General features: G+C 36.4%; 1 protein-coding gene across 9 annotated transcripts in view; it reads right to left on the bottom strand.

Moving 5' to 3' along the window:
- LOC150104251 (uncharacterized) overlaps nucleotides 1-27,129 on the bottom strand; it is a 1,804,220-nt gene that overhangs the window by 10,467 nt on the left and 1,766,624 nt on the right. For all 9 annotated transcript variants that reach the window (XM_090396244.1, XM_090396248.1, XM_090396245.1 and 6 more), the window contains one exon: nucleotides 14,689-14,776. In XM_090396244.1, coding sequence (XP_090252370.1) covers nucleotides 14,689-14,776 — 88 coding nt within the window. The remainder of the gene's footprint in view (nucleotides 1-14,688; nucleotides 14,777-27,129) is intronic.

The following is a 27,129-nucleotide window of genomic DNA, read 5'->3' as shown; positions in this document are numbered from 1 at the left end:
GGTCTAAAAAGTTCTTGGTCTTGACCATAGATGTCAACGCTATCGGCACGATTTTTTTTTCTAAGTTGGTACATCTATCATAAGCACCCATTTCAAACTGCAAGTTATTCTATCATGTAGTTTGTTTTATATAGATGTCTTAAACAAAAGTGTTGTCTGCATCCCTTGAAATGGATAAAATTGAGAATCGTGCGGTTATAAAATTCTTTGTAAAAGAAGGTTTAACGGCAAAGGAAATTCATTCACAGTTCATGGGCACTCTTCTCCTTCGTTTTCGACAATTAAGAAATGGGCTGCTGAGTACGTGGCTGTACCAGCTTTGAAGATGATCCACGTGAAGGACGTTCAAAAAGTGTAACAACACCAGAAATCATTGATCAAGTGCATGATATGGTATTGGATGACTGGCGAGTCAAAGTGCATGAAATTGTTGAGACCAAAAACATTTTAAAAGAACATGTAGGATATATTTTGCATGAAAAATTGCAAATGAAAAAGGTTTGCACAAGATGGGTGCTGTGATTGCTCACAGTAGATCAGAAATGCACTTGACTGAAAATCTCTGAATAGTGCTTGGAGCGTTTTAACAAGAATAAAACTGATTTTGTGAGTCGATTGGATTCACCATTACACACCAGAATCCAAACAGCAGTCAAAACACTGAACAGAGGCCGGTTGTTCAGCACCAAAGAAGACAAAGTTGGTTCCATCAGCAGGAAAGGTCATGGCATCGGTGTTTTGAGATGCTAAAGGCATTTTATTAATTAATTTTCTTGAAAAGGTTAAAATAATAACCAGGGAATATTATTCTGATCTTTTAACCAGGCTAGTCATAAAAATTCATCTTTCATCAGGATATGATCTGATGAAAGATGAATGCACCTGACCACAAAGGTGTTTTGGCAATGGGAAAATTAAGGGATCCGCACAATGAATTGTTGGAACATCCACCCTATTCAACAGATTTCGTTCCCTCTGACTTCAATCTCTTCCCAAAACTAAAACTCTTCCTCACTGGTCAGCGTTTTTCTTCGAATCAAGAGGTGACTGCAGCTGTAGAGGGGTATTTTGCAGATCTCACTGAGAAGCACTACAGGGATGGGATAATGGTGCTAGAGCATCGCTGGAATAAATGTATTAGTCTTAAGGGAGATTATGTTGAAAAATAAAAATAATTTTGAAATTATAAATTCATTTTTTCATTGTTTCGGCCAAGAACCTTTTGGTCCACCCTCGTATACTTGCTTTGTTGATTTTCAGAAGGCATTTGACAGTATTAACCAGAAAGTGATATAAGTAGTGCTAGAATCCTATGGAATTGATAGAAAACTAATAGCCAGGGCCAGCAGAAGCGGGCATGCAGAGCATGTGGGCACCGCCGGCGGAGCATGGTTCATAAGTTCATTTTTAAGAAACAAAATTTTTATCATAAAAACAAAAAATTCTTAGAATGATCAATATTAAAATAAATAAAGCCGAATACACCGAATAAAAATTAAAAAAAATTGTATATTGCTGCCTCTTTGATCAGCTGGCTGTTTACAATTTTGCAGCGAGAGCAGGCTAAATGCTTGCCTGCAGAATGTTGTGTCTACTGCAGTCTATCTAAAGTGAAACGGTGAACAGTTTTTATGCGCAGAAACGAATTTTCGTACAAAACATTTGTTACTAGTTAACCAGTCATATGGTACGCATTTCAGTAGGCTACTGACAGTAGCGCAGTGCGAACTATTATTACGTCTCTGTGTAATAATTTCTTGTGGGTATAAAATAGAAATGGAATCAAAAATTTAAAAAAAGTTATCTGGTGCACAAAATCATAAGCATCATGCTGTGAAATAAGCAGATATTAAGAAACAAACTGGGGCTCTTAATAAATTTGTTAAAATATTCTGATGCAGATTGTAACCAGTTTGCATGAAAGTACTATTGCAACTATTGAACAAGACACATAATTTAAGTGAAAAACAGTTAGGAGAAAATTTAATTGTAGTTGACCACGAAACTAACACATTGTTAGTCTCTGTAAATTTAGAAGATCCAGGTGAATTGGGAAATATTGATGAAAAATTATGAGTTGTTTTAATTGAAATGGGGCCTGTTCAAAAGAAAATATAATATATCCCAGAGATACATATGGTCGTAAATTTGGTGACGTGTATTATAATAGAAAAATGGAAAACGGGGAGCTCGTGACAAGAACATGGCTCATTTATTCTGAAACTTTAAATTCAGTTTTTACTTTTGTTGCAAACTTTTCACAACTACTGACTCAAATAGTCTTGCATAAGGTTATAACAATTGGAGAAATGTAAGTACAACTTTGCAATGAGACTAGTTTAACTCACATGAAAAATTTATAAAAATAGAAGGAACTTGATAAAAATTAAAAAAAAAAAACTACTATTGATTGCCAGACTTAAAGCATGTATGAAATGGAAATGAAACATTCAACGAGTGTTTTCTAAAGCTTGATTGGAATTATAAAATTCCTTGGTAGCCAAAATGTAGCTTTTTGCGGATCATCTGATAAATTATATGAAAGGAATAATGGCAATTTTTTTAAATGAGTCGAACTGTTTGCGAAGTTAGATCCCGTTATGGAAAATCATTTTGAAAGGGCCCTACAACGAAACAAAAGAGAACACTATTTGAGTAAAAACAGTCAAAATAGAATATTGGAAACTTTAAGTAACACAATCAGGGATACAATTTTATTATCAATTCAAAAATCTAAATATTATTCCATAATTTTAGACTGCACACCTGATGCAAGTAAAACAGAACAAATGACCATTATTATTTGCTTTGTTTCCTGTGACAATGGAATTGTCAAGATCAGGGAAAACTTTTTAGGTTATTATTATTATTATTATTCAGGCCTCAATGGAGTCAAAAGACTCATCGTGGGAGGTCCTTCCTAAGAACATAAAGTCTATCAAGACTCATCGAGGGGAGGTTCCCCCTAAGAAACACAAAGTCTATCATACCACTCCTTAAACTCATTGACCGTTCTCGCCCTCACCACTCTATCAGGCAATGCATTCCACGGCTCAACCACCCTCCATGCAAAGAAACCACTCCTCACCCTCTTGCTCACAGTTTCCTTTCGTGACTTCCAGGGATGGCCTCTTGTCATCACTCCTTCCCGCTGTTCAACCAAGCGAAAGAACTCCCCAGTGTCAACCCTGTAACCACCTCTCAACAGTTTAAAAGTCTCAATCATATCACCTCTCCTTCTTCTATCTGCCAAATTCTGCAGTCCACATTCCCTCAGCCGATTCTCATAACTATCCTTGTACAGTCCTGAGACCATCTTTGTATCTTTTCCACAGTTAATTTATCCCCTTCAAATCCTGGAAATCTAAGAACAAAGTGTGGTCTGATCAGAGACTTATACAACGGAATGATAACTATTTTATCTCTGCAGGTCAGTGTCCTTCTCATAATTGCACCAACCCTCTATATTACCTTCACCACCTTTGCAATATGTCCCCGAAACTTCAGGTTTCTATCAATTATCAACCCCAGATCTCTTGTCTCCCCAACTTCCTCCAGTATAACTCCTCCCATAGAGTATGCAGCATCCCATCGGTTTCCCAAACCTCAACACCTTACATTTTGCTGCATTAAACTGACACCCCTATTAATTTGCCCATCTATCTAGCTTATTCAAATCCTCTTGCAGGGCTACCACATCTGCACTATTACTAATAATCCTTCCCAGCTTCGCATCATCGCAAACAACTGAATATGCCCTTGCAATCCACTGGCAATGTCATTGATATAAACGTTAAACAATATAGGTCCTAGTACTGAGCCCTGTGGGACCCCACTTGTAACCTTCTATCTCCTTGAAACTGCTCCACCATACACAACTCTCTGATACCTATGAGACAGCCAATCCTGAATCCAGTTGACCAATCTGACATCCAGACCCATGTGTTGCAACTTAAATATCAGCTTATCATGTGGCACCCTGTCAAATGCCTTTGCTAAGTCTAAGAAAATTGCAGTATATGCCTTTCCCTCATCTAATTTTTTGTAACTTCATTATAAAAGGCTAGCATATTGCTAAAACAAGAGCGCCCTTTCACAAATCCATGTTGACTCTCACAGATAACATTACCCTCATCTGCCCAGTGCTGTATACGGTCCCTCACTACTTTCTCCAAGATCTTAACAACTACTGATGACACACAGACTGGTCTATAATTAGACACTTCCAGTCTGTTACAACCCTTATGCAATGGCACTATCTTACCTTCCTTCCATTCCCTGGGCACCTTTGCCGAAGCCAGACTTTCAATGAAAAGCCAGGTTAAAGGCACTGTCAGTTCCCTAGCACATTCTCTCAAAACTCGTGGTGAAATACCATCTAGTCCCAAAGCTTTATTGACATCCAGAGTTCTCAGTATCTGAAACACACTCTCCTCCTGTACCTCTAAACCTTGAACCTACCCTATCGCTCTAGCATTAAAACTGACTCCTCCAGGATGAAATACTCCAATAAAGTGGTCATTGAACAATTCCACTATGTCCTCTGCATCAGTCACTCTATTCCCATTTTTATCCCACAATATCATTCTTCCACAGTCATTTCTCCTCCTACTGGCCACATAGCTAAAAAATTCCCTAGGATTTTCTTTGGATCTTAGGGCCAATCTCCTCTCATATTCCAGTTTCGCTTTCTTTACCACACTAGTCACTCTTCTGGCCTGTGTCTTATATTCTTCACGCATCCTCTCTTCATCTGTCTCCTTATATTTCTTCCATAGCCTCTTTTTCGCATGCAATTCCTGTTATATTATAGTTGTATACCTGTCTCATGGTATACAACTTACCATTGCTGCTAACAAATATTCTTTCACAATTTTCCATGCACTAACGATATCCCGGCCTTCCAATTCCTCCCTCCATGAAACTTCCCGAAGTTGACGTCTAAGAGTATTATAATCACCTGCATTATACTTCCACATAAGTTCCCGTCTCTTTGATACTCCTGCATGTCTATTCATTTTCCAAGTCAAAACTATATGGTCACTCTCTCCAACTGGTGGGAGAGATGTCATCTCAGTTATTATCAACTCTTCTGATGCTATAACCAAATCTAAAACTCTTGAACCTCTTGTTCCCTCTGTTACATGTTGCCTTGCCTAAGACATTTGTCCCTCAAGAATTCTAGAAATTCCATTCCACTATTGCTACATGCATCTTCCTCTCTCCAATTTATACTACTGTAGTTAAAATCTCCCATAACAATCATTCTTCTTGCACTTTCCAAACTTAGCTGTCTAAACATCTCCTGGTCCCCATCCTCTGTGCTCCTGGGCCTGTAGCAACACCCCACTAAATATCCTGTCTTGCCTACCTCTACCTCACACCATATGCTCTCAAAATCATTTGTCTCACTTCCTTCCAAAGCCTCCACTCTTAGAGGACATAGGTCATCACTTGTCATAAGCAGTACCCCACCACCACGCTTTCCCCTACTATCCTGACGAAAAATGCTATACCCAGCGACTTCTATTCCTGTTATTATATCCCCTTCTGTCAACCACGTCTCAGTGATCCCAATAATTTTTGGCCAGGCTAATGCTATCTGCGCCACCAATTCCTCTCCCTTATTCCGGATACTCCTGGCATTAGTATAAAGCATATAAATGCCATTGTTTCTATACCCAGCATTATCCCGTCTAGACTCCACTAGACTCAGTGTTACCTGACATCGTCTCCCTTCTCCCAAGTATCCATTCCCACAAGAGGCTACCCCTGCTATCATCCTCCCTGGGACACACTGACTCGTTCAGAACAGCAATCTCTCCAGATGCCTACGTCCTTCCTCATTCAAATGTAAACGGTCTCTCACATACAATTCCTCCCTTTCCTCAAATGCACTCCAAGCATCCACATATACCAGTCCTCTCTTGTCACACATTCTTGCTATTATGCCATTCAATATCACCGCTCTTCTGCTCAGCTCATCATTATCATTCCTATTCAACACGCACACTATATCAATATATCAATATCACCAAAGCATTTTCATCGCACATTTAGAAAGAGCAATAGATAAAATGAAGGAAGATGCAAAAGGAGTATCAGTACATGGGATGAGAATTAACAATCTGAGATTTGCAGGTGACATTGTTATTATTGAAGAAGATGAAAGAGAACTACAAAAAACATTGAAACTGTTAAATGAGGAAGGAAAGAGATTTGGACTTGTTATGAATTTGGAAAAAACAAAGACAATGGTATTTGGTGAGAAGAACATGAAACAAAAGATACAAGTGGATGGAACTGACATAGAAAATTTAGAACAATTCACATATTTGGGAAGTAAAATGACATATGATTTGGACTGTAAAAAAGAAATAAAGATCAGGATTGCAAAGGGAAGAACAAATCTGAAGGCCATGGATAACATCAGAAAAAGGAATGTGATTAGCCTGCAAACAAAACTAAGAGTGCTGGAAACATGCATCTTTAGTGGTGTACTGTATGGATCTGAAATGTGGGTGATAAATAAAAATCAAGAAAAAGAATATTGGCAATTTGTTACAGGAAGATTCTAATAATAGGATGGGTACAGAAAATTACAAATGAAGAGCTCTATTGGAAGATACAACCAAAGAAGAATTTAATGCAGAAGATTATAAAATGGAAGCTGCAATTATTTGGACACATCTGCAGAATGAGTGAGGACCAGAAGATAAAGACATTCGTGTTTGGTATTATGGATGGTGTAAACAGAAGAGGTAGACCATACAGAGAATGGATAGACAACATAAAAGACTGGTGTAGAATGAGTGTAAATGTGCACTGGACAAAGAAAGATGGAAGTAGATAGTGATGGAGGTATCAGACACCAACGTGATGAAGATGATAAAAGAAAGGCATCGGAGAGCAAGGTGAGAGAATTGGAGAGGACAGGAAAAGCAAGGAAACTGCGGTAAGTGAAAAGAGTATAGAAGAAAGGGATAGAGACATGAGAAGGAAGAGGCAGGGAGAATTGGAAGCTGTAAGTCCGTGATGCTGGTGAGAGAAGGATGAAGTAATTTGTTTGGAGTGTCATATATGGAGATTCAATGACTCAGAGTGTGCAGAGTAGAGTAGAGTGTTTGCCAAGTGGAATGATAGTGTGGCAATGGCCACACTCTCTATGGGATGAAAATGTAGAGGAGATGATAGTAAATGGTTGGCATGAATGACCTGAAAGGTGAGGTTGATGTTAGTGATAGTGCTACAGAAACGTGTCTGAGGAAAGACAGTGAGCATGTTGCCCAGTATGATAATGCAGAGTGGAGGGAAAGAGCAGTGATAAAGAATAAGATGATAGTGAGAATGAGTAGAAAAAGAGGTCTGAAATATGTGTATGCACAGAGTCCATTTGAGGATAGAAGAGAGCTGTATGCAAGAGGTGGATCATATTTGAATGCAGAAGGCATAGGCATTTGGACAGACTGTTGTTTTTGGGTAAGGGAGTGTCTCTTTTTTCAGTCATAAACTAAACACCAAATGACAAATATCCTTAGAAAATTCACAGAATCCCTTGTTCTTGCAGCCTGGTTATTATGGACAGACTGGTCATTCCTTTCAAATTCATCTTAGAAAACATCAAGAACACATCTCACTTCCACTGCCCAGTAAATCTGGTTTAGCTAGCTATGCTTTGTTTGTAAAGCACAGAATACAGCAGAATAATAGTGAAGTTTTACACAAAAGTTATTTTCTTCTGGAAAGATTGTATAAAGAGAGCTGTGAAGCACACATTCACAAGCCTAACCTCAAGGAAAACAATTCCTTTAAACCTTTTCAATTTTGGGAAGTTATTCTAACTAATACTCATCATTCATGTGTTTCATAAAAAAAAATATATAAAAAAAAAACTGTAATTACGAGGGTGTGCTGAAGAGTTGTGATAATCACCATGAAGGAACTGACATATCTTCTTATATATCCTAAAAGAAAAAAAAAATTATTACAATTAGATGAAACATGGGAGTTAAAGAGGTCTAAGATATGTTCTTTCTTGTGGTTATATTATCAGCCTCCCCTGTCATTAATTATTTAAAACTGAAAATTTTATTTTTATTTTATTTCTTTATCTATTGATGTTGGCAAAGTTATCCTCTTGTAGTTGATTGCACATATAATACTACACATTTTCAATTTAACTGTGTTAATTTTTTGTTTTTCTCTTCCTGTTGTATCTAAAACTGGTTTGAAACATTGCTGAAAATTTTACAAAAATGAATAATATATTTAGTGACATCCATATCTATTTATTATTATTATGATCTGATCTGCTGTGCTTCTCTTAGTTTCCCCATTTTTGCATCGTCTGCAAACAGCTGAATGTCATGAGTGATATAGAGATATTTATGCCACAATAATGAGAACAGATTATGCATTAAAATATAACACAAAAGTAAAAAACTTTTATTGCCAAATCCGAGGGTGGTCTGAAAAGTTCTCAGCCTCGACCATAGATGGCAACAATATCGGCACGATTTTTTTTTTCTAAGTTGGTACATCTGTCATAAGCATCCATGTGAAAATTACAAGTCATTCTATCAAGTAGTTTGTTTTATACATCTGTATGAAGCAAAAGTGTTGTCTGTATCCCTAGAAATGGATAAAATTGAGTATTGTGTGGTTATAAAATTCTTTGTAAAAGAAGGTTTAATGCCAAAAGAAATTCATTCGAAGTTCATAAAAGTTTATGGGCACTCTTCTCCTTCGTTTTCCACAATTAAAGGCCGAGTTTACCAGCCTTGAAGATGATCCATGTTAAGGACGTCCAAAAAGCGTAACAACACCAGAAATCATTGATCAAGTGCACGATATGATATCGGATGACCAGCGAGTCAAAGTGTGTGAAATTGCTGAGACTATAGGCATTTCAAACGAATGTGTAGGATATATTTTGCATGAAGAATTGCAAATGAAAAAAATTTGCGCAAGGTGGGTGCTGCGCTTGTTCACAGCTGATCAAAAATGCACTTGCATGAACATCTCTGAACAGTGCTTGGAGTGTTTTAACAAGAATAAAACTGATTTTGTGCATCGATTTATTACTATGGATGAGACTTGGATTCACCATTACACACCAGAATCCAAACAGCAGTCAAAATAGTGGACAGAAGCCAGTTGTTCAGCACCAAAGAAGAAGACAAAGTCGGTTCCATCAGCAGGAAAGGTCATGGCATCAGTGTTTTGGGATGCAAAAGGCATTTTGTTTATTAATTATCTTGAAAAGGGTAAAACAATAACTGGGAAATATTATTCCGATCTTTTAACTAGACTAGACGAAAAAATTCGTGAGAAAAGACCCGGTTTGCAGAAGAAAAAAAGTCATCTTTCATCAGGCAATGTACCTGTCCACAAAGGTGTTTTGGCAATGGGAAAATTAAGGGATCTGTGCTATGAAATGTTGGAACATCTACCCTATTCCACAGATTTGGTTCCCTCTGACTTCTATCTCTTCCCAAAACTAAAACTCTTCCTCGCTGGTCAGCATTTTTCTTCGAATCAAGAGGTGATTGCAGCTGTAGCTTACTTGAGAAAAAGGATTAAAACCAAGTTTATAAAATTGCTTGGTATCTTTAACGTATAGTATACCCAACTTTCTACAAGCTGTACATTATCCCCTCTATTATTCATTATCTATATGGATCACATTATGAAGAAAAGTGGTATTAAACCTGATTTCAAAATTGGAGATGTTTATGTCAGCTATTTGCTTTATGTGGATGATGTTATACTTTTAAATAAATCTACTACAAATCTGAAGATCTTACTGAGGACCACTATAGGGACAGGATAATGACGCTGGAGCATCACTGGAATAAATGTATTAGTCAAAAGGGAGATTATGTTGAAAAAGAAAAATAATTTTGAAATGATAAATTCGTTTTTTCATTGTTAGGCTGAGAACTTTTCAGACTGCCCTCGTAGTTGAACTTGATATTTACATTTACAGGTCATCATCAGAGGCAATCAGACTATTAATTATAAAATAGATTTTTGCCAATGGATTAAGCAAAAAACACTATGAGCCATGTGGTAGCATAAAGAATAAAGTGAGATAGATGTGATTTAGTAATTGATAAGAAACAAAAATTATTGAGGTTTGATGAGAATGAGATTTTTATTATTGTTATTATTATTATTATCATCTGAGACCTCAAGGGAGTCAAGGACTCATCGAGGAAGGCTATAAATCACCCAAACCAGCTATCATGCCTTCCCTTAAATTCATTCACTAGGTTCACTCACTACCTCTAAGGGCAAATTATTCCACTCACTCACTGCTCTCTTCTCAGGGAGAAAAACCTAGCTCTTACCCCGTTTCTTGACTGCAAATAAATTCAACTTTCATGGATGCCCCTGTATTCTTTCCCCAACTTCCATATAATGAAAAATTTGATCAGTTGATATCCTATAACACCCATTCAAAAGTTTATAGACCTCTCTTTCTCCTGTTAACCAGAGTCTGCAATCCACATACTCGCAATCTGTCCTCATAATCAAATCGCATAATCCAGATATAATCTTTGTAACTCTTCTTTGCACCCTTTCCACAGCTTCTTTATCCCTTTGGAACCTGGGAAACCAAATCTGCACACAATAATCCAGGTGTGGCCTTATCAAAGCCTTATAAAGAGGCAAAATGACTTCCTCATCCTTACATGTCAAGGTTTGCTTCAACATTACAATTATCCTGTGAGTTGTATTTGCAACTTTTGCTATGTGACCTTTGAACTTTAAATTCCTATTCACCAATAAGATCCCTTGCCTTTTCAGTTTCTTGTAGCATAACCCCGCTAATATAATATGACACTGGAACTCTAATCATGCCAAAGTGCATAACTTTACACTTACTAACATTAAATTGACAGCCATTTTTGTTTGCCCAAATTTCCAGTCTTTTCAAATCATTTTCTAATTGCTGAATATCAGTAGCATCCCTGATTGCCCTGCCTATCTTTGCATCATCGGCAAACAATCACATATCTGATGTTAGATCCTTCCTGATGTCATTAATGTATAGACTGAACAATAAAGGCCCAAGGATTGAACCTGAGGTACACCACTGGTCACCTTAAATCTGACAGATTCACACCCACTGTATACCACTTTTTGATATCTGTCTGTCAACCATCCCCTTATCCAAGTCAAGAGTTTATATTCCAATCCCATATTCTTCAGTTTATGCAACAGCCTTTCATGTGGTTGGATTTTTTGCTTTAGAATGTTGCATTGTCATAGAATCCAACATTGTCATAGTGTATCTATTCCTTTTATCCAACTTGGCCGTAACATTGTTATAAAATATGAGCAAATTGTTAAAACATGACCTTTCTTTAGAAAACCCATGCTGTTCCTTGCAGAGTATAGCATGTTTGTTTACCTATTTCTGTATGCAAGTTCCTACCAACTTCTCTAAAATCTTCACTACCACACCAGAGATACTGATAGATCAGTAGTTAAATACATCAGTTTTTGCACCATCCTTGTACAATGGAAACATCATACATTCCTTCCATTACTGTGGTATCATTCCTGAGCTGAGAGTAAAGTTATACAAACATGTAAAAGGCATAGCCAATTTGGCTGGGTCGATAGTTTTCTCAAAGCAGTTTCAAGCTGCTTTGGTTAAAGAGGTACAGGAAGATGTAGTTCTTGATGAAAGCCAGTTGCACTATGCTCGATTCTCCACTTTCACAGTTTTGGTGCACCTCTTGGAATGAGGCTTAGATTAAGGATTGCAGTTTAGAGTGAAATGGGAGAATATGTGTTTCCATACCAGTAAGGATTACTTCAGTTAGGAGTTCAGTGCATATGTTTGGATGGGAAGACTGAAAATAGCAATCCAACTAAGTGAATGAGGCATAATAGTTATGAAGTTTATTCCACTTGGTACTGTTATAATGCCAGACAACTCTAGATTGGGAGTCGCTGTGTAGGTAATGTTCTATGGGAGAAGAGATAAGTGCTTACTTATGGTCTGAATTGCCTTAAGGAATACAACATTCACAGTGTACTTTGAACACTCTGTTTCACAACTGGTTCAAGTGTATTTTTTCTGCTGAATCATTTCAGAAGATAATTATGAAAGAGTATCAGAACCATTCAATTACTTTTCTTGAGTAAATTGAATGTAGCGTTTTATAATTAACATTTATGAGTTTCTCTATCATTACTTGTCCATGTTAACTGACACAGGGATGGGTTCCAACCACTGGACCAAGCAACTTGGTAAATTAAATTTTTGATGGGATTTTAATGATGGGATTGCAACATATTTTGATGGGATTGCAACAGTATACAACACTTCTTCATAAGATACTGCAGGAGATCTACCATCCTACAATGATAATTTTGTTATGGAATACCTGCTGTACCACACACAAAGAAGTTAGTCACACTCTTTGCACTTATGATGACACATTCTAGAAATATAATCCAATCACTTAACACAGTCCATTCAAAAACCTATTACTTGCAACATACCTATTTTAACACACTCTTATACAATTTCTTTATTTTAATGTACCCAGTCTTACTCTAGCTAATAATATATATATATATATATCATTACACAGGCTTGCCAGAAATACTGTTGCAACTTCCACATGCTGCCACACTGCCTGCAGAATTGCAAGCCCAGTCTGATTTGTAGCCTGCATAGCCAAAATTTGTGTGTTAATCAGTAGAGAGAGAGAGAACAATTTCTAGCTGTATGGGTTAACATGGAGTGGAGAGATTATGAGAACCATGAAGCTGTAATAGTTGGAATGCAACCGCCTTTTATTTTCAATATTATTATTATTATTACCCAAGACCACATGGAGTCAAAGACTCATCTAGGAGGTCCTACACTCAAATTCTCTTCAGACACCACACTCTCAGGCAAGGCATTCCAATCATTTATAACTCTGCATGAAAAAAACCTGCTTCTCACTCCCTACTCACACCTTCTTTATACAGTTTCCAGGTTTCTCTGATTCTTCCCCTGATCTCCCACTATTTTCTGTAGAACCTCTCCAGTATTGATCCTATAACAACCCCTTAATAACTTGTAGGTCTCTATCATATCTCCCCTCTTCCTCCTGTCCACCAGACTCTGCAAGTTGCATCTTCTCAATCTTTCCTCATACTCAATATTCCAGAGGTTAGAAACTACCTTAGTTAGTTGCCTCTGGACCCTTTCCAACATCTCTTCATCCTTCTGAAAACCAGGTCACCAAATCTGGGCACAATAGTCTATGTGTGGCCTAATCAAAGCCCTATACAATGGAACAAGAATCTCCCTACTTCTACAAGTCAGTATCCTCTGCATCATTCCCAGAAGCCTTTGTGTTGTCTTCACAATTTTGGCAATGTGTCCCCTAAATTTCAGATCCTTATCCATTATCACCCCCAGATCTCTTATTTCCTCCACCTCCGACAATATATCCTCACCAATCAAAATGCTCCCTTAAAATTCCCATGAAGGTATTAAAATTTCTCCTACTGTGAACTTAAACACTCTCCTTTTCGTTGATGATCAAATAATAATTAAAAATTCTGAAGATAACCTACAGAAAGATATTTTAAGTTTAAATGAAATAGCCAATGATTACAGAACGATAATATCAACATAAAATCAAAAACAATGGCCTTTAAAGGACAAGATCCAGTAAGAATTACAATAGTAATGATAACAAGATTTTAGAACAAGTGAATTCATTTAACTACTTAGGTTGTATGATTACATATGAAAATGAAAAAGACATAAAACTAAAAGTAGCAAAATATTTAAAATAACAGGAGCAATTAACTCTGTATTTAAACTTAATCTAGTTCAGAAACAAACTAGATTAAAAGTATACAATACATTAGTCCTCCCAGTCCTGTTGTATGGAAGTGAAATCTGGACAATAAAACAAAAAGACAAAGATTAATAATAGCTGAAATGAAGTTTATGAGGAAAAACTGCGAAGTATACTCTCTTCGATCACAAAAGAAATGAAGAAATTATGAAAGAACTAAAACAGGAATCAGTAACAGAAAAAAAAAATATATATAAACATAAATGGATGGAACATGTTGAAAGAATGAAAACAGAAAGATTATCAAAACAAATATTAAATTACAAACTATTAGGCAAAAGAAAACCAGGATGCCCTCTAAAGTGGTTCAACGATGACTTCTAAACCCAAGAAAAGTATGATGATGATGATGACCTATTCAGTGCTATGCCAAGCCAGATATCTTAGATTTCTTGTTGCTAATATAAGATTAGTGTTCTTGTATTCTCTTTTCCACTGAGCAAGAATGATGACAGTCACAAGGAACTTGGTGAATGCCAAGCGGGGCCAGAGAGAAGTGTTTAGCTTTGGAAGATGGAAACATGATGATAATTTGTTAATAAGAAGAAATGTAGCCACTAAATTATAATTCTTAAAAATTCTGGAAATTGGTTTTGAGATGGCAGAAATGTATTCAAGGGAGACCAGATGTATTTTCAAAATAATACATCTCTTTTCTCCTTGATGTATATTAGAGAATTTTAATAAATTCTATATTTTTTCTAAATGTGTTAGCTATGTAAATATTTAGAAATGTATCTAGTATTCATGTTCCTTTAAAATGCTTGATTAAATCTTATGGTTGGTTTATGAATTTTATCATTACCTGGATATTGTTGTCCTGTTTACATCACTATATCTAGTTTCACCTTGAATATCAATCCTTTGTTCACACACCACTTGATGATCGTCTTCTGAAAATAAAATGACAGTTTTCACAAATTCATATAAATAGTTAATATTATATGTAATTATTAGAAAATATTTGATATTATAAAATGAATCCAGAAAGAACAATATGAACAAGTAGAAAGACTAAAATCAAACTCAGATAATTTGTTTCAATTCCTATTGGTCAAGTTTCCGCAATAAATAGAGACAGAAATGATACAAAACCCAGAATTTACAACAAATAACTTTGGCTTTATCATGAGGTTTAAAGAACTCTAAATACATAATCTTTCCTGGAAAAATTATTTGTAATATTGTTATTATAACAACACAATACTTCTTCATAAGATACTATAGGAGATCTACCATCCTACAATGATAATTTTGTTGTGGAATACTTGTTGTACCACACAAAAGAAGTTATTCACACTCTTTGCACTTATGATGACATATTCTAGAAATATAATCCAATCACTTAACACAGTCCATTCAAAAACCTATTACTTGCAACATACCTATTTTAACACACTCTTATACAATTTCCAGAGATGGCCTCTTTTTATTCCTTTCATCTCTTCTATAATTCCTCAATATCTATTCTGTAAGTTCCTCTCAGTAATTTATATACTGCCAATGTATCATTCCTTTCCTATCAGGCACTGCAATTTATAATTTCTTAGTCTGCCCTCATTATTCTGCAGTCCTGTAAAGCCATTTGCTACCTGATTCTGCAGTGTCCAAAATTTCCACATCACAATGAAAACCAACATATTAGATCTTCATACAGTAATCCAGGTGTGATCTGAGCAAAGCTTTATACAGTGGAAACATTATTCTTGTTGAGAGGCTTATATGCTGGTTATACATGATAACTAATAATTAAGGAATTGACAGTGTACACTAGAAATATAAATTAAATAAACTTTAATATATACTTTCTGATATTTCGGCAAACGTCACATTGCCATCTTCTTGGGAACTTATTACAAAGACAAGTGCACACAAGTACTACATAACAGCAAATAAGAACCGAAGCCAGGAAGCTAACATTTTTCCTAAAGTCTCCTGATGGTGTCCCCTGGCAGGCTATATTGGTAGTTCTTGGCCTTTGGGCTGAAGTTCTTCTGATAAATGTTTCCCAAATTTGGGGCAGTCTCATGCATCCAAATTTGTTGAGGTTTGGCATGTTCCTAAGGGCTGAGGCTGATTCCATGAATAGTCTTTCATATTTGAACTTGCTGCGGTGTATTACTGCAGCTTTCTTCCATCTTATTCTGTGGCGAGTATCCAGAGCATGGTCTGCAAGCCCAGAGTGGCTGTACTTGTGAAATTGGATGTAATCCTTGTGTTCTGAGATTCTGATATTTGCTGTCCTGCCTGTTTGGCCAAAGTAGGACAGTTTACAGCTGCAAGGGACCTGGTATACACCAGGTAGGTCTAGGGGAAGTGGTTGGTCTTTAGTGGAGCGGAAAAGGGATGCCAATTTTCTATGTGGTCTGTAACAGGTGGTCAAGTCATGTTTTTTTAAAATTTTGTTGATTTTTTCCGAGGTGCCTCAGATGTAGGGAATGGTGATGGATTTAGAGTAATCTTTTTTGTGAAGGGGAGAGGATGGTGGGTTGTGGATAACTGGGTTAAGTATTTTTTGGATTCTTTTGTGGGGGTAGCCATTTGGCTGAGAAAGTGTCACGGATGTGATTTAGTTCAGTGGTTAGGGCTTGATCATTTCAACAGATTATTTTTGCCCTGTTGAATAGTGTCTTAATAACTCCATATTGTTGTGAGGGGAGGTGATGGGATTGTTGGTGAATGTATCTGCCTGTATGGGTGGGTTTTCTATAAACTGAGAAAACCAAGGTTCCATCAGGTTGGTGGGTGACTAGTGTGTCTAGGAAGGGGAGGTTATTGTTTTCCTCTTTTTCCAGGGTGAACCTGATTCTAGGGTGTTGGTTGTTTAAGTGTGTTAAGAAGGAGAGGAGTGAATCTGGGCCATGTGGCCAAATAGCGAACACATCATCAACATAGCGAAGCCATATGGTAGGTTTTTGTGGGGCTGAGTTTAAGGCTTTCTCTTCAAAAGTCTCCATAAAGAAGTTAGCCAAGGGTGGGGAAAGTGGTGAACCCATGGCTGTCCCCTCTATCTGTTTGTAGAAAATTTTCCCTGGTAAACAAAATAGCCTGAGTTCATTGTAAACTGAAATAGGGCTGAGATATCAGGAGGAAATTTAGCTTGGATTAGCTCTAACTTTTCTTTGAGGGGGGGGGGGGGGACATTCGTGAATAAGGAAGACGTCAAAACTGACCATTATGTTGGAGTGTAAGGTTTTCTATACTGGCTTTGAAGTGGGCTGAGTTTTTTATGTGTGATGCCAGTATAGTGTGAGAGCGCTTTGGCTAAATGCTTGGCTAGTTTGTAAGTGGGGGAATCAATGCCATCCACTATGGGACATAATGGCACATTTTCTTTATGTATTTTTGGGAGCCCAAATATGCAGGGGGGGGGGGTCTAGAGTTATAGGGTTTCAATAACTTCAAAAATTGTTAAATTCAAAAAATGTTAGCTTCCTAGCTTCGGCTCTCATTTGCTGTTATGTAGTACTTGTGTGCACTTGTCTTTGTAATAAGTTCCCAAGAAGATGGCAACGTGACGTTTGCCGAAATATCGGAAAGTATATATTAAAGTTTATTTAATTTATATTTCTAGTGTACGCTGTCAATTCCTTAATTATTAGTTATCAGTGGAAACAGTATCTTCAGCTTTACCATAAGCAGCAGTACTCAGGATTATCTTCTCTACTTTTGCAATTAATTCACAGAACTTCAACATCCTGTTCCACTATCTCTTTTTAAGATCTATAAACTCTTTCATTTTCTTCCAAATCACCCCACTCTTCCATTTTTTTTATGTTGCTTCCATCCATGAAAGGTTATTTGCAAACCTATAGTACATTTTGTACTATAGGTCAATTTTGTATATATTTTTTGTATTTTTTTAATTAATTTTTTTACAGGTCTGGAAACCCTGCTCTAGAAACAAACAATTTTTTCAAGTCACTTTAGGCCTCCAGTAAGTGGGGTGGTGGTTTTGTACTGGGCAATGAAATTCATCTCCCACCTAAAGACAATCAAAGCCTTAGAAGGGAATTTAAACCCACAGCCTGTTGGAGAGTGAGTATGGTAACCACTTAGCTAGCATCCCCATTCATATGCCTGCATTGCCAATAGATCTGCATCTCCTGAAGAGCTACCACATATGCCACATTTCATTTATATGTAGGTTGAACAATAGTAGACCCAGTACAGATACCCAATTTTTCATTCTTCTTTCAGATGTTGCTCCTCCACTCATGACTCCCTTTTATCTTTCTCTTGCCAGTCCTCTATAAATAATCTACTAGCTGGACTCCATTGTTGTAATTTATACACTAATTCGATACAGAACAATCTGTCCAGTGCCTTTACAAAATTCATAAATACCACCAAATATGCATTACTTAATCAGTATTACCTTGATATGTTTAAAAATCTGGTTGATAATTAAACCCAATTTTTAAAACACGACAATCCTATAAGAAATGCATCCTGGTTCTCACAAAGAATCATATTCCCCATCCACCCAATCCCATATCCTTAGCAACTTCTGCAAAACCTTAATCATCACTCCCGAAATTTATACTGATTTGTAATTCACTGCATCTAGTTTTATACCATATTTGTAATTTTATTTGAATTCTATCCACAAAAGGCAAATCTATAATACATTAGTACCATGAGTGGGATGAAGATTAGATCAGGACTGGCTCCATGTTTTGTGGGATCCTGTGCAATATTAATATGAATGCAGGGTCCAATTTCTTGGCAAAAAAAAAAACACCTAGAAATTTTGTGGACCAAAAAAACTAGCAGTTTCTTTCTTCTCAGTGTGCAGACTTTCATATCACATTTTGTATATAAAAATAAAAATAATTTATAGATGCAAAAATATATTTATTAAATCTTTTACATGTTAACTTGAGGAGGTAAGTTAGCAGTTTTGCTTAATATTATTCACTTTTTTGGTAAAGTCAGTTATAATATCCTCAAAATTTAAATTTTTATCTATTTCTAGATAGTTTTTCCCACTTAGTTACCAAGTAAATTAAACTTGTCAAGAAATCATATTCTCGTTTTTACAAGTATCTCTGATCCCAAGTATTTCAATAATAAGGCAATAAGCATTTTTACTACTTGTATATATAAGTCAACATTGGTAACTTCTAGTCTGGCTCCCACTGATGAGATCCAAATAAAGGTTGAAGCCATAATACAAAGTGCACTTTGCATTATTGGATACTAAGCAATTGATGTGATATCATTCGCCTCTATATGCCAGCCTGGCCAAGTGGTTAGTGTATCCCCTCTCCAGCCAAAAGGCTGTAGACTTGAATCCCGCTGTGGGCATGGATGTTTGTGATTGTCTGTGAAAATACTAGTGGTGGTGATCTGCAGTAGATGGCGGTGGTGTAGTTGCAGTCAGTTGGTGGACTGAGTGGTGGAGAGAGCTGTTGAGCAGAGGTACAATACCTTGATGAGTCTTTGGACTCCCTCGAGGTGTCAAAATAATAATAATAATATACAAGTAGCCTACTTGTCAACATATTTCATGTGCAAACTTTGATTACATATACCTGAATAAAGGATTAAATAAGAATATATTATTATTTGGTAAGTTTAATTTAATTTTCGCTATTTTGTTTTCAATCAATATAATTGCAAGTGATGACAAACATTCTTGAAAAATGAAAGATCATAAATAATTTTTCACAAGTATGCATATAAAGCAGATGTTGTCAAGACAAATCATCGATGGAATTTATGGTAAAGAAAGGCTTACATGGTGGATATTCATAACTATTATTTTTGAGGTAATTACAATTTATACTGCATTTTAATTTTAATATTTGTTTCAGTAAAGAAAGACCGTGAGTCGGCATATTGCAAAGAATTAAAAAACCAGAGGCAAACTCACGTAAATAACTTTATTAGTGTAGAATTTTCGCCTAAATATCATAGGCAAGATCACAGAATGGCAATTAAACATTAGCAGACAATTCTAAAAAAGTATCACCTAAGTTGCTAATGTAAGATAACTATAAATAGTCAATAATTTCTTAACTTACTTATTAAAAAAAAAAAAAAATATATATATATATACACACACACACACACACACACACTGACTTTTTACAATAAAGTAATCATTGAGGTGGATAAGGGAAATTGCAACATGAAAATTCTAGACATTACAAAGACATATGACAGGATGCTGTACAGCTCTCTGCTATGTAAACTGGAACAAATCTGATTAATGTGAACCTATTGACACAGAACAGAGCACTGGCTGGGGAGCAAAATGTGGTAGAGTCAAATCATGAAGAAGGCAGGTGACTTTCAAAAATCTCACATAATATTATTACTTGTTATTTTCTATTTTTACAGTTTTATATATATATATATATACACAAATACTAAGTGAAAAATTTCATTAAAGAGTTCCTATTTATTTATTTTTATGTGACACCTCCAGGGAGTCCAAAGACTCATCGAGGGAGAGTGTGGCAACAGCATCGAACGATTGATCCCCTTCCAACTACTAACTGTGCTCAAACCTCTGTAACTTTTTGATGAGAAATACATTTTTTATATGATAACATAATGTAAAATATATATGTGTGATTTGTTCACATTTAGTATTGCAATTTTACAGTATATGCTTAATATCATCATCAGCCAGGAGGAGGTAATATAAAGAGAAATGCAATCAACAAGAAAATAATTATCAACAAATAACCATAATCAAGAAAAGTAACTAACATGTAAGGAAAGATAAAATTAGCTTAATTTTATAGCATATTAAAAGAGACTTAAATGTAATTAAATAGTAAGCTTGCTTACCATATATCGTAATAGAGAATAGCACAGAAATGTTGTATGTATATTATTTGTAGTTTTGTGTTACAGTAGTATTTATATATCACTATTACTATGTGAGATCACTGTAACAACAGCAGCCATTTTATCACCTGAGTACCATTTTCAATCTTGGTAACAAGACATGCGCGTTGGGTTTTTTTTTAGACCATCTGTCGTTTGGGAATAGAAATGCCAAGAGAAGTAAAGTGTAGTCAATCAAGGAAGAAGAACCAAAAAAAGTCTAAAAAACTACTGAGTTAAGTTCTCTAATCTGATGTATTCCTATTGTTTGAGCAATTATTCTTTATGCCTACTTCAGAAAACGAAAAGATGGATACGATAAGGAAACTGGAAGACATTTTCAAGTTTTTAATCTTTAACTTTTGTATTTAAGAAATTTTAGAGACAGACTGAATGAGTAATATATATATATATATATATATTAAATAAAGAAAGATATATTGAATATGTTGTAAAGAAAGTTTCTATATGCTAAGTGAGACTATGGAACTTTTAGCTGAATGTTATGTTCAGTTTGTTTTGTGAAGTATTTTGAGTCATCTCTCAATATTGAATTTTGAAAGTCAGAGTATGAGAGAATATCACTGAGCTCATTTATGTAATTATTATTATTATTATTCAGGCCTCCAAGGAGTCAAAAGACTCTTCACAGGAGGTCCTTCCTAGGAAACACAAAGTCTATCATACCACTCCTTAAACTCACTGACCGTTCTTGCTCACCACTATCAGGCAATGCATTCCATGGTTCAACCACCCTCCATGCAAAGAAACCACTACTCACCCTCTTGCTCTCAGTTTCCTTTCGTAACTTCCAGGAATTGCCCCTTGTCATCGCTCCTTCCAACTGTACCACCAAGAGAAAAAACTCTCCAGTGTCAACCCTGTAACTACCTTTCAACAGTTTAAAAGTCTCAATCATATCACCTCTCCTTCTTCTATCCACCAAACATTGCAGTCCACATTCCCTCAGCCGATCCTCATAACCAAAATTGTACAGTCCTGAAACCATCTTTGTCATCCGTCTTTGTATCCTTTCCACAGTTAATTTATCCTCTTCAAATCCTGGGTACCAAATCTGAGAACAATAGTCTAAGTGTAGTCTGATCAGAGACTTATACAACGGAATGATAACCCTTTTATCTCTGCAGGTCAGTGCCCTTCTCATAATTGCAGCAATCCTCTATGTTACCTTCTCCACCTTTGCAATATGTCCCCTAAACTTCAGGTTTCTATCAATCATCAACCCCAGATCTCTTGTCTCCCCTACCTCCTCCAGTATAACTCCTCCCATAGAGTATGCAGCATCCCATCGATGTTTCCCAAACCTCAAGACCTTACATTTTGCTGCATTAAATCGATTCCCATTCATTTGCCCATCTATCTAGCTTATTCAAATCCTCTTGCAGGGCTACCATATCTGCACTATTACTAATAAACCTTCCCAGCTTCGCATCATCCGGAAACAACTGAATATCCCCCTGCAATCCACTGGCAATGTCACTGATATAAAGGTTAAACAATATAGATCCCAGTACTAAGCCCTGTGGGACCCCACTTGTAACCCTCTGCCTCCTTGAAACTGCCCCACAAAAATTACACACACATACACACGAGCCAGCCAGGATTCAAACCTGGAATCTTCTGATCTGTAGTCAGATGTGTTATTAAAATAGCCATTTAATTAGATCTTTATGTATTACCTATTGTATATAATTATATATATATTTACAGTAAATATTTTAATTTTTTTTATCATTGAGCTTCATTCTTTAGAACACGACATGTTGATCCTGAAGTCAATGCACCATAAAGGAATCTGAAACATTCTAACCAACTAAAATAAAATTAAATATCATGATAAGCTGATATTTAAGTTGCAGTACATGGATCTGGATGTCAGATTGGTCAACTGGATTCAGGATTGGCTGTCTGATAGGTATCAGAAAGTTGTGTATGGTGATGCAGTTTCAAGGAGGCAGAGGGTTACAAATGGGGTCCCACAGGGCTCAGTACCAGGACCTTTATATCAATGACATTGCTAGTGGATTGCAGGAGGATATTCAGTTGTTTGCAGATGATGCGAAGCTGGGAAGGATTATTAGTAATAGTGCAGATATGGTAGCCCTGCAAGAGGATTTGAATAAGCTAGATAGATGGGCAAATGAATGGGGATCGATTTAATGCAGCAAAATGTAAGGTCTTGAGGTTTGGGAAACATCGACGGGATGCTGCATACTCTATGGGAGGAGTTATACTGGAGGAAGTAGGGAAGACAAGAGATCTGGGGTTGATGATTGATAGAAACCTGAAATTTAGGGGACGTATTGCAAAGGTGGTGAAGGTAACATAGAGGATTGCTGCAATTATGAGAAGGACACTGACCTGCAGAGATAAAAGGGTTATCATTCCGTTGTATAAGTCTCTGATCAGACCACACTCAGACTATTGTTCTCAGATTTGGTACCCAGGATTTGAAGGGGATAAATGAACTGTGGAAAGGATACAAAGACGGATGACAAAGATGGTTTCAGGACTGTACAATTTTGGTTATGAGGATCGGCTGAGGGAATGTGGACTGCAGAGTTGGTGGATAGAAGAAGGAGAGGTGATATGATTGAGACTTTTAAACTATTGAGAGGTGGTTACATGGTTGACACTGGGGAGTTCTTTTGTTCCTCACCCTTTTACTGTGAGCAAAAGGGTGAGGAATGGTTTCTTTGCATGGAGGGTGGTTGAACCATGGAATGCATTGCTGGATGGAGTGGTGAGAGTGAGAACGGTCAACGAGTTTAAGGAGTGGTATGATAAACTTTGTGTTTCTTAGGAAGGAACTCCCACGATGAGTCTTTTGACTCCATGGAGGCCTGAATAATAATAATAATAATATATTGTTATCTTACTCCACAACTGTCTTTAATATATAGGTTGAATATAGGTGGGGAATAATATACTTCAAGCAAAATCAAGAACATGTTATGTAGAGAACTTAACTTGGTAGTTTATAGACCTTTTTTTTGGCTCTCCTTTCTGGCTGAACTACACTTTACTTCTCTTGGTATACTTGTTCCCAAGTGGCAGATGTTCTAAAAAAAAAACATCAACCAATGCACATGTCTGTCACCTAGATTCAAAGCAAAATTCAAGTGACAGAATGATTGTCATGGCTACAGTAATACATCATACTGTATTACAGTATGTTGCAAGGCTGAGAGAGAGAGAGAGAGGGGGAGATTTTGTTTCATAACAAGCAATACTGTGTATTTTATGTTAGATTTAGTTTATTAATCTAGTTTTTACTGAGTCTGCAGTATTACTGCTGGCCTGGTTGGCTGAGTGATTAGATATCTGTTCTTCAACCAATGGGCTGGAGGTTTGTGATTATCCTTAAATAGTGGTGGCCTTGCACACTTATTTTAGGCTTAAGAGGTTTGAAAAAATTCCATGTTTTGTCTCTAGTGCAGCTTTCTGGGATTGTGGGGACAGAAGTCCTAAGGTCGTCTGCACTATCCCTCATGTTTTCTACAGCAGAATACTATGCCCTGTCTGGGAAAGAAGTGTGCACACTAACATCATAGATACCCAGCTAAACTCTATCATGCACACAATTAGTGGGACACAGAGAAGCACCTCCTCTTTCTTGGCTGCCTGTCCCATCCAACATTGCTCTACCAAATATATACCGAGAAGACAAGCCTCGATTAAAGAATTTAATAAAGTAATGAGCAACCAGCTCTTGCCCCTGCACCGGACTCTCAAAAATCCGCCTACTCTTTGCCTAATATCAAGAAATCCTTTCTGGTCCATGGACAAACTCTCTTCAGCTGCCTTACCATCAACATCTGACATGTGAAGAGAACACTGGTAGAACAATCTCCCAACAAATGGCTTTCTGGTTGTAGATCCCTGTGCTCTGCAACCTGGTTTTGCTCTTCCTAGGAAGATTTGGTCATCTGTCAACAGGATGAGAACTAACCAGGACAGATGTGGCTACCTACTACACAAATGGAAACTGTCAGACCACTCTTATTGTGACTGTTTCCCCATAGCCCAGACGATCACTCATATCGTGAATGACTACTCAAGGCACCAATTTCATGGTGGTGGCTTCCAGGACATCCATGAGGTGATGGATGAAGCCCTTAATTGGCTTTCTGGGCTAGACATTAACTTATAGCTGCATTGTATTCTTTTCGCCATAATAAATAAAAAATAAAGTGCAGGTTTCTAGATCATGTAAAAATGAAATAAAAATTCTTAGTCATCTGTGGTACTAATGCACTATAAGGTTTACAACCATCTTTCATAGATGGGAAGTTACAAAAAAAAAAAGTTTGAGTTGGTGTGTATATTATTACACTTGAAACTTTAATTTCTATTATTAATATTTAACTAACGGCACCAATGCATACCAGAGTGTTAACTGCCAAGATGTCACTCCTCAAGAAATGTAATATGTGAGGGACTTTGTGAGATGCAGTGTATATTTGATATATAAATTATTCAAAATTATGTTGGGTTTTTTGAATTACAAATCAAAGAAATTCAGACTATGATGGCAGGAGACTATTATCATGTCCGTTAATTACAGTTGTTTTTTCATCTCTGCCTGTTTTATAGATTATTCAAAAGAAAACAAATAAAATACACAGATGAGAAGTTTTTGCATATAAAGTGACTATTAATAACTATCAGCTAAAAAAAAAAAAAAAATCAGCTAACGCCTTTTTTATTCCCGTATACGGGAGTAGGCGAGGCCATTTAGCCCTATCTAACTTTTGGAGACTGAGTGGGCAGTTCAATCTCCACTGGTACCCAATCAGAGACAGATGGCCCAAAGCTATCACTAATTAAGCGGTACGCAGTGAAGAGAGACGGCTCAAATGTGCCGCCATCTCGTGGTCCCTAACACAATATATTTAATGTCTGAAATAATGTGGGTTCTACGGTCGATTTTCTTGAGTTTACAGGACGAAAAACCCGAGTTTCCGGGAGGAAAAACCTGCTTGCCCGTGCCAGAGATCGACTAACTCGGGAACCGGTCGAAAAAAGGCTTAGAAAAATTTCCTCTAGTCACCGACTAGACTTGAAACGAAGTCTTCCTTCGTGCGGCCAAGCGCAATGGTGTGCAAACGCCACATCCACTGAGCTACACAGGCTCTGTGTATAAGCATATATGAAATTCATTCAGCTAGTTTCTGAAACACTTTTATGTACTTCTTCAGGAATATATTAAGTGGTGCTGATGCAAAAATTATTAAACATAAAAGCATGCTTAAAATGTATAATGTGTAAACACATGAATAGAATAATGCTAAAAGGCAATAATAAACATTGTGTTGCCTGTACTAGATGCATGCATGCGTCATTGTTGATTTGAAATACATATCATATGTCGTAACCTAAATCAATAAAATTAAGATGGTTAATGAAAGAGGACCACCATACTGTTTGAAGGAAACCTTGGTTTTTGTTGACTCAGTTGGACAATGGATAACCATTGTGGCATCTTTAAATTTACAGACATAACCAATGAATTTGATGTGACATATTTGTTAGTTACCAAGCTCCTTCACACTTTTTCTTTGTTGCATGAAAAGCTAGACCTGACACATAATAAAATCTATTTTGCAAACATCTTTTATATGTTCTTTTATATGAATTTCTCTTAATTGGCCCATCTGACTTACATAATATCATATATATGGGAGCAGAAAATTTTGTATACACCTGATTTCTTTAAAGTGGATGAAGCGTTTAGTGATTACAGAATTGATGATTTTTTTTAATGATTGAGTGAATGTAGATTTCAGATTATTCTGTTTGAGAACCATGATGACTTGGTAATATTTTTCATGTAGAGTAGAGTGACAGCATTTTTGTAGTTACTATTTTTCTGACTATTCAAGATCTAAAATCTCGAAAACAGTCAGAAAAATAAAATTAAATAAAAATTATACAAAAAATACAATTTTATTTTATTTTTATAGAGGAAATTAACTCAGCCATTTTTATGAGGATCTCTCTTAAGTAAATTAACTCTTTTTTTTTTTTTTAATATTTCATATGGCACAAGCCTGTTTTTAAGGATTTTTATGATACATTATTTTTGGTTAGGATAATGGTGACAAGTGACATGTAGTGATCTATCTGTGTTATATATGCACAGATGTAGTTTTCTCCAGGGAACCATGGCGAACAGCAAAAAGTCAGCTACTGGAACAAATCCTAAAACATACCCTAACTCAACATCACCAGAGTTCAAGATTGGTACTATCAACATAAGCCTGAATGGCCAAGAAATGGAGCTGGCTGAGGAATTGAATAAGTACCAGATTGACATAATAGGGATGACTGAAACAAAAAAAGACAAAAACTGGTGAGATCTTTCTGAGTAATAAATACA

Source organism: Typopeltis vanoorti, chromosome 8 (assembly GCF_054136105.1).
Source record: "Typopeltis vanoorti isolate ZY-2024b chromosome 8, IOZ_Tvanoo_1.0, whole genome shotgun sequence".
Classification (NCBI taxonomy): Eukaryota; Metazoa; Arthropoda; class Arachnida; order Uropygi; family Thelyphonidae; genus Typopeltis; species Typopeltis vanoorti.
This window is presented reverse-complemented; position numbering and strand designations above follow the sequence as displayed.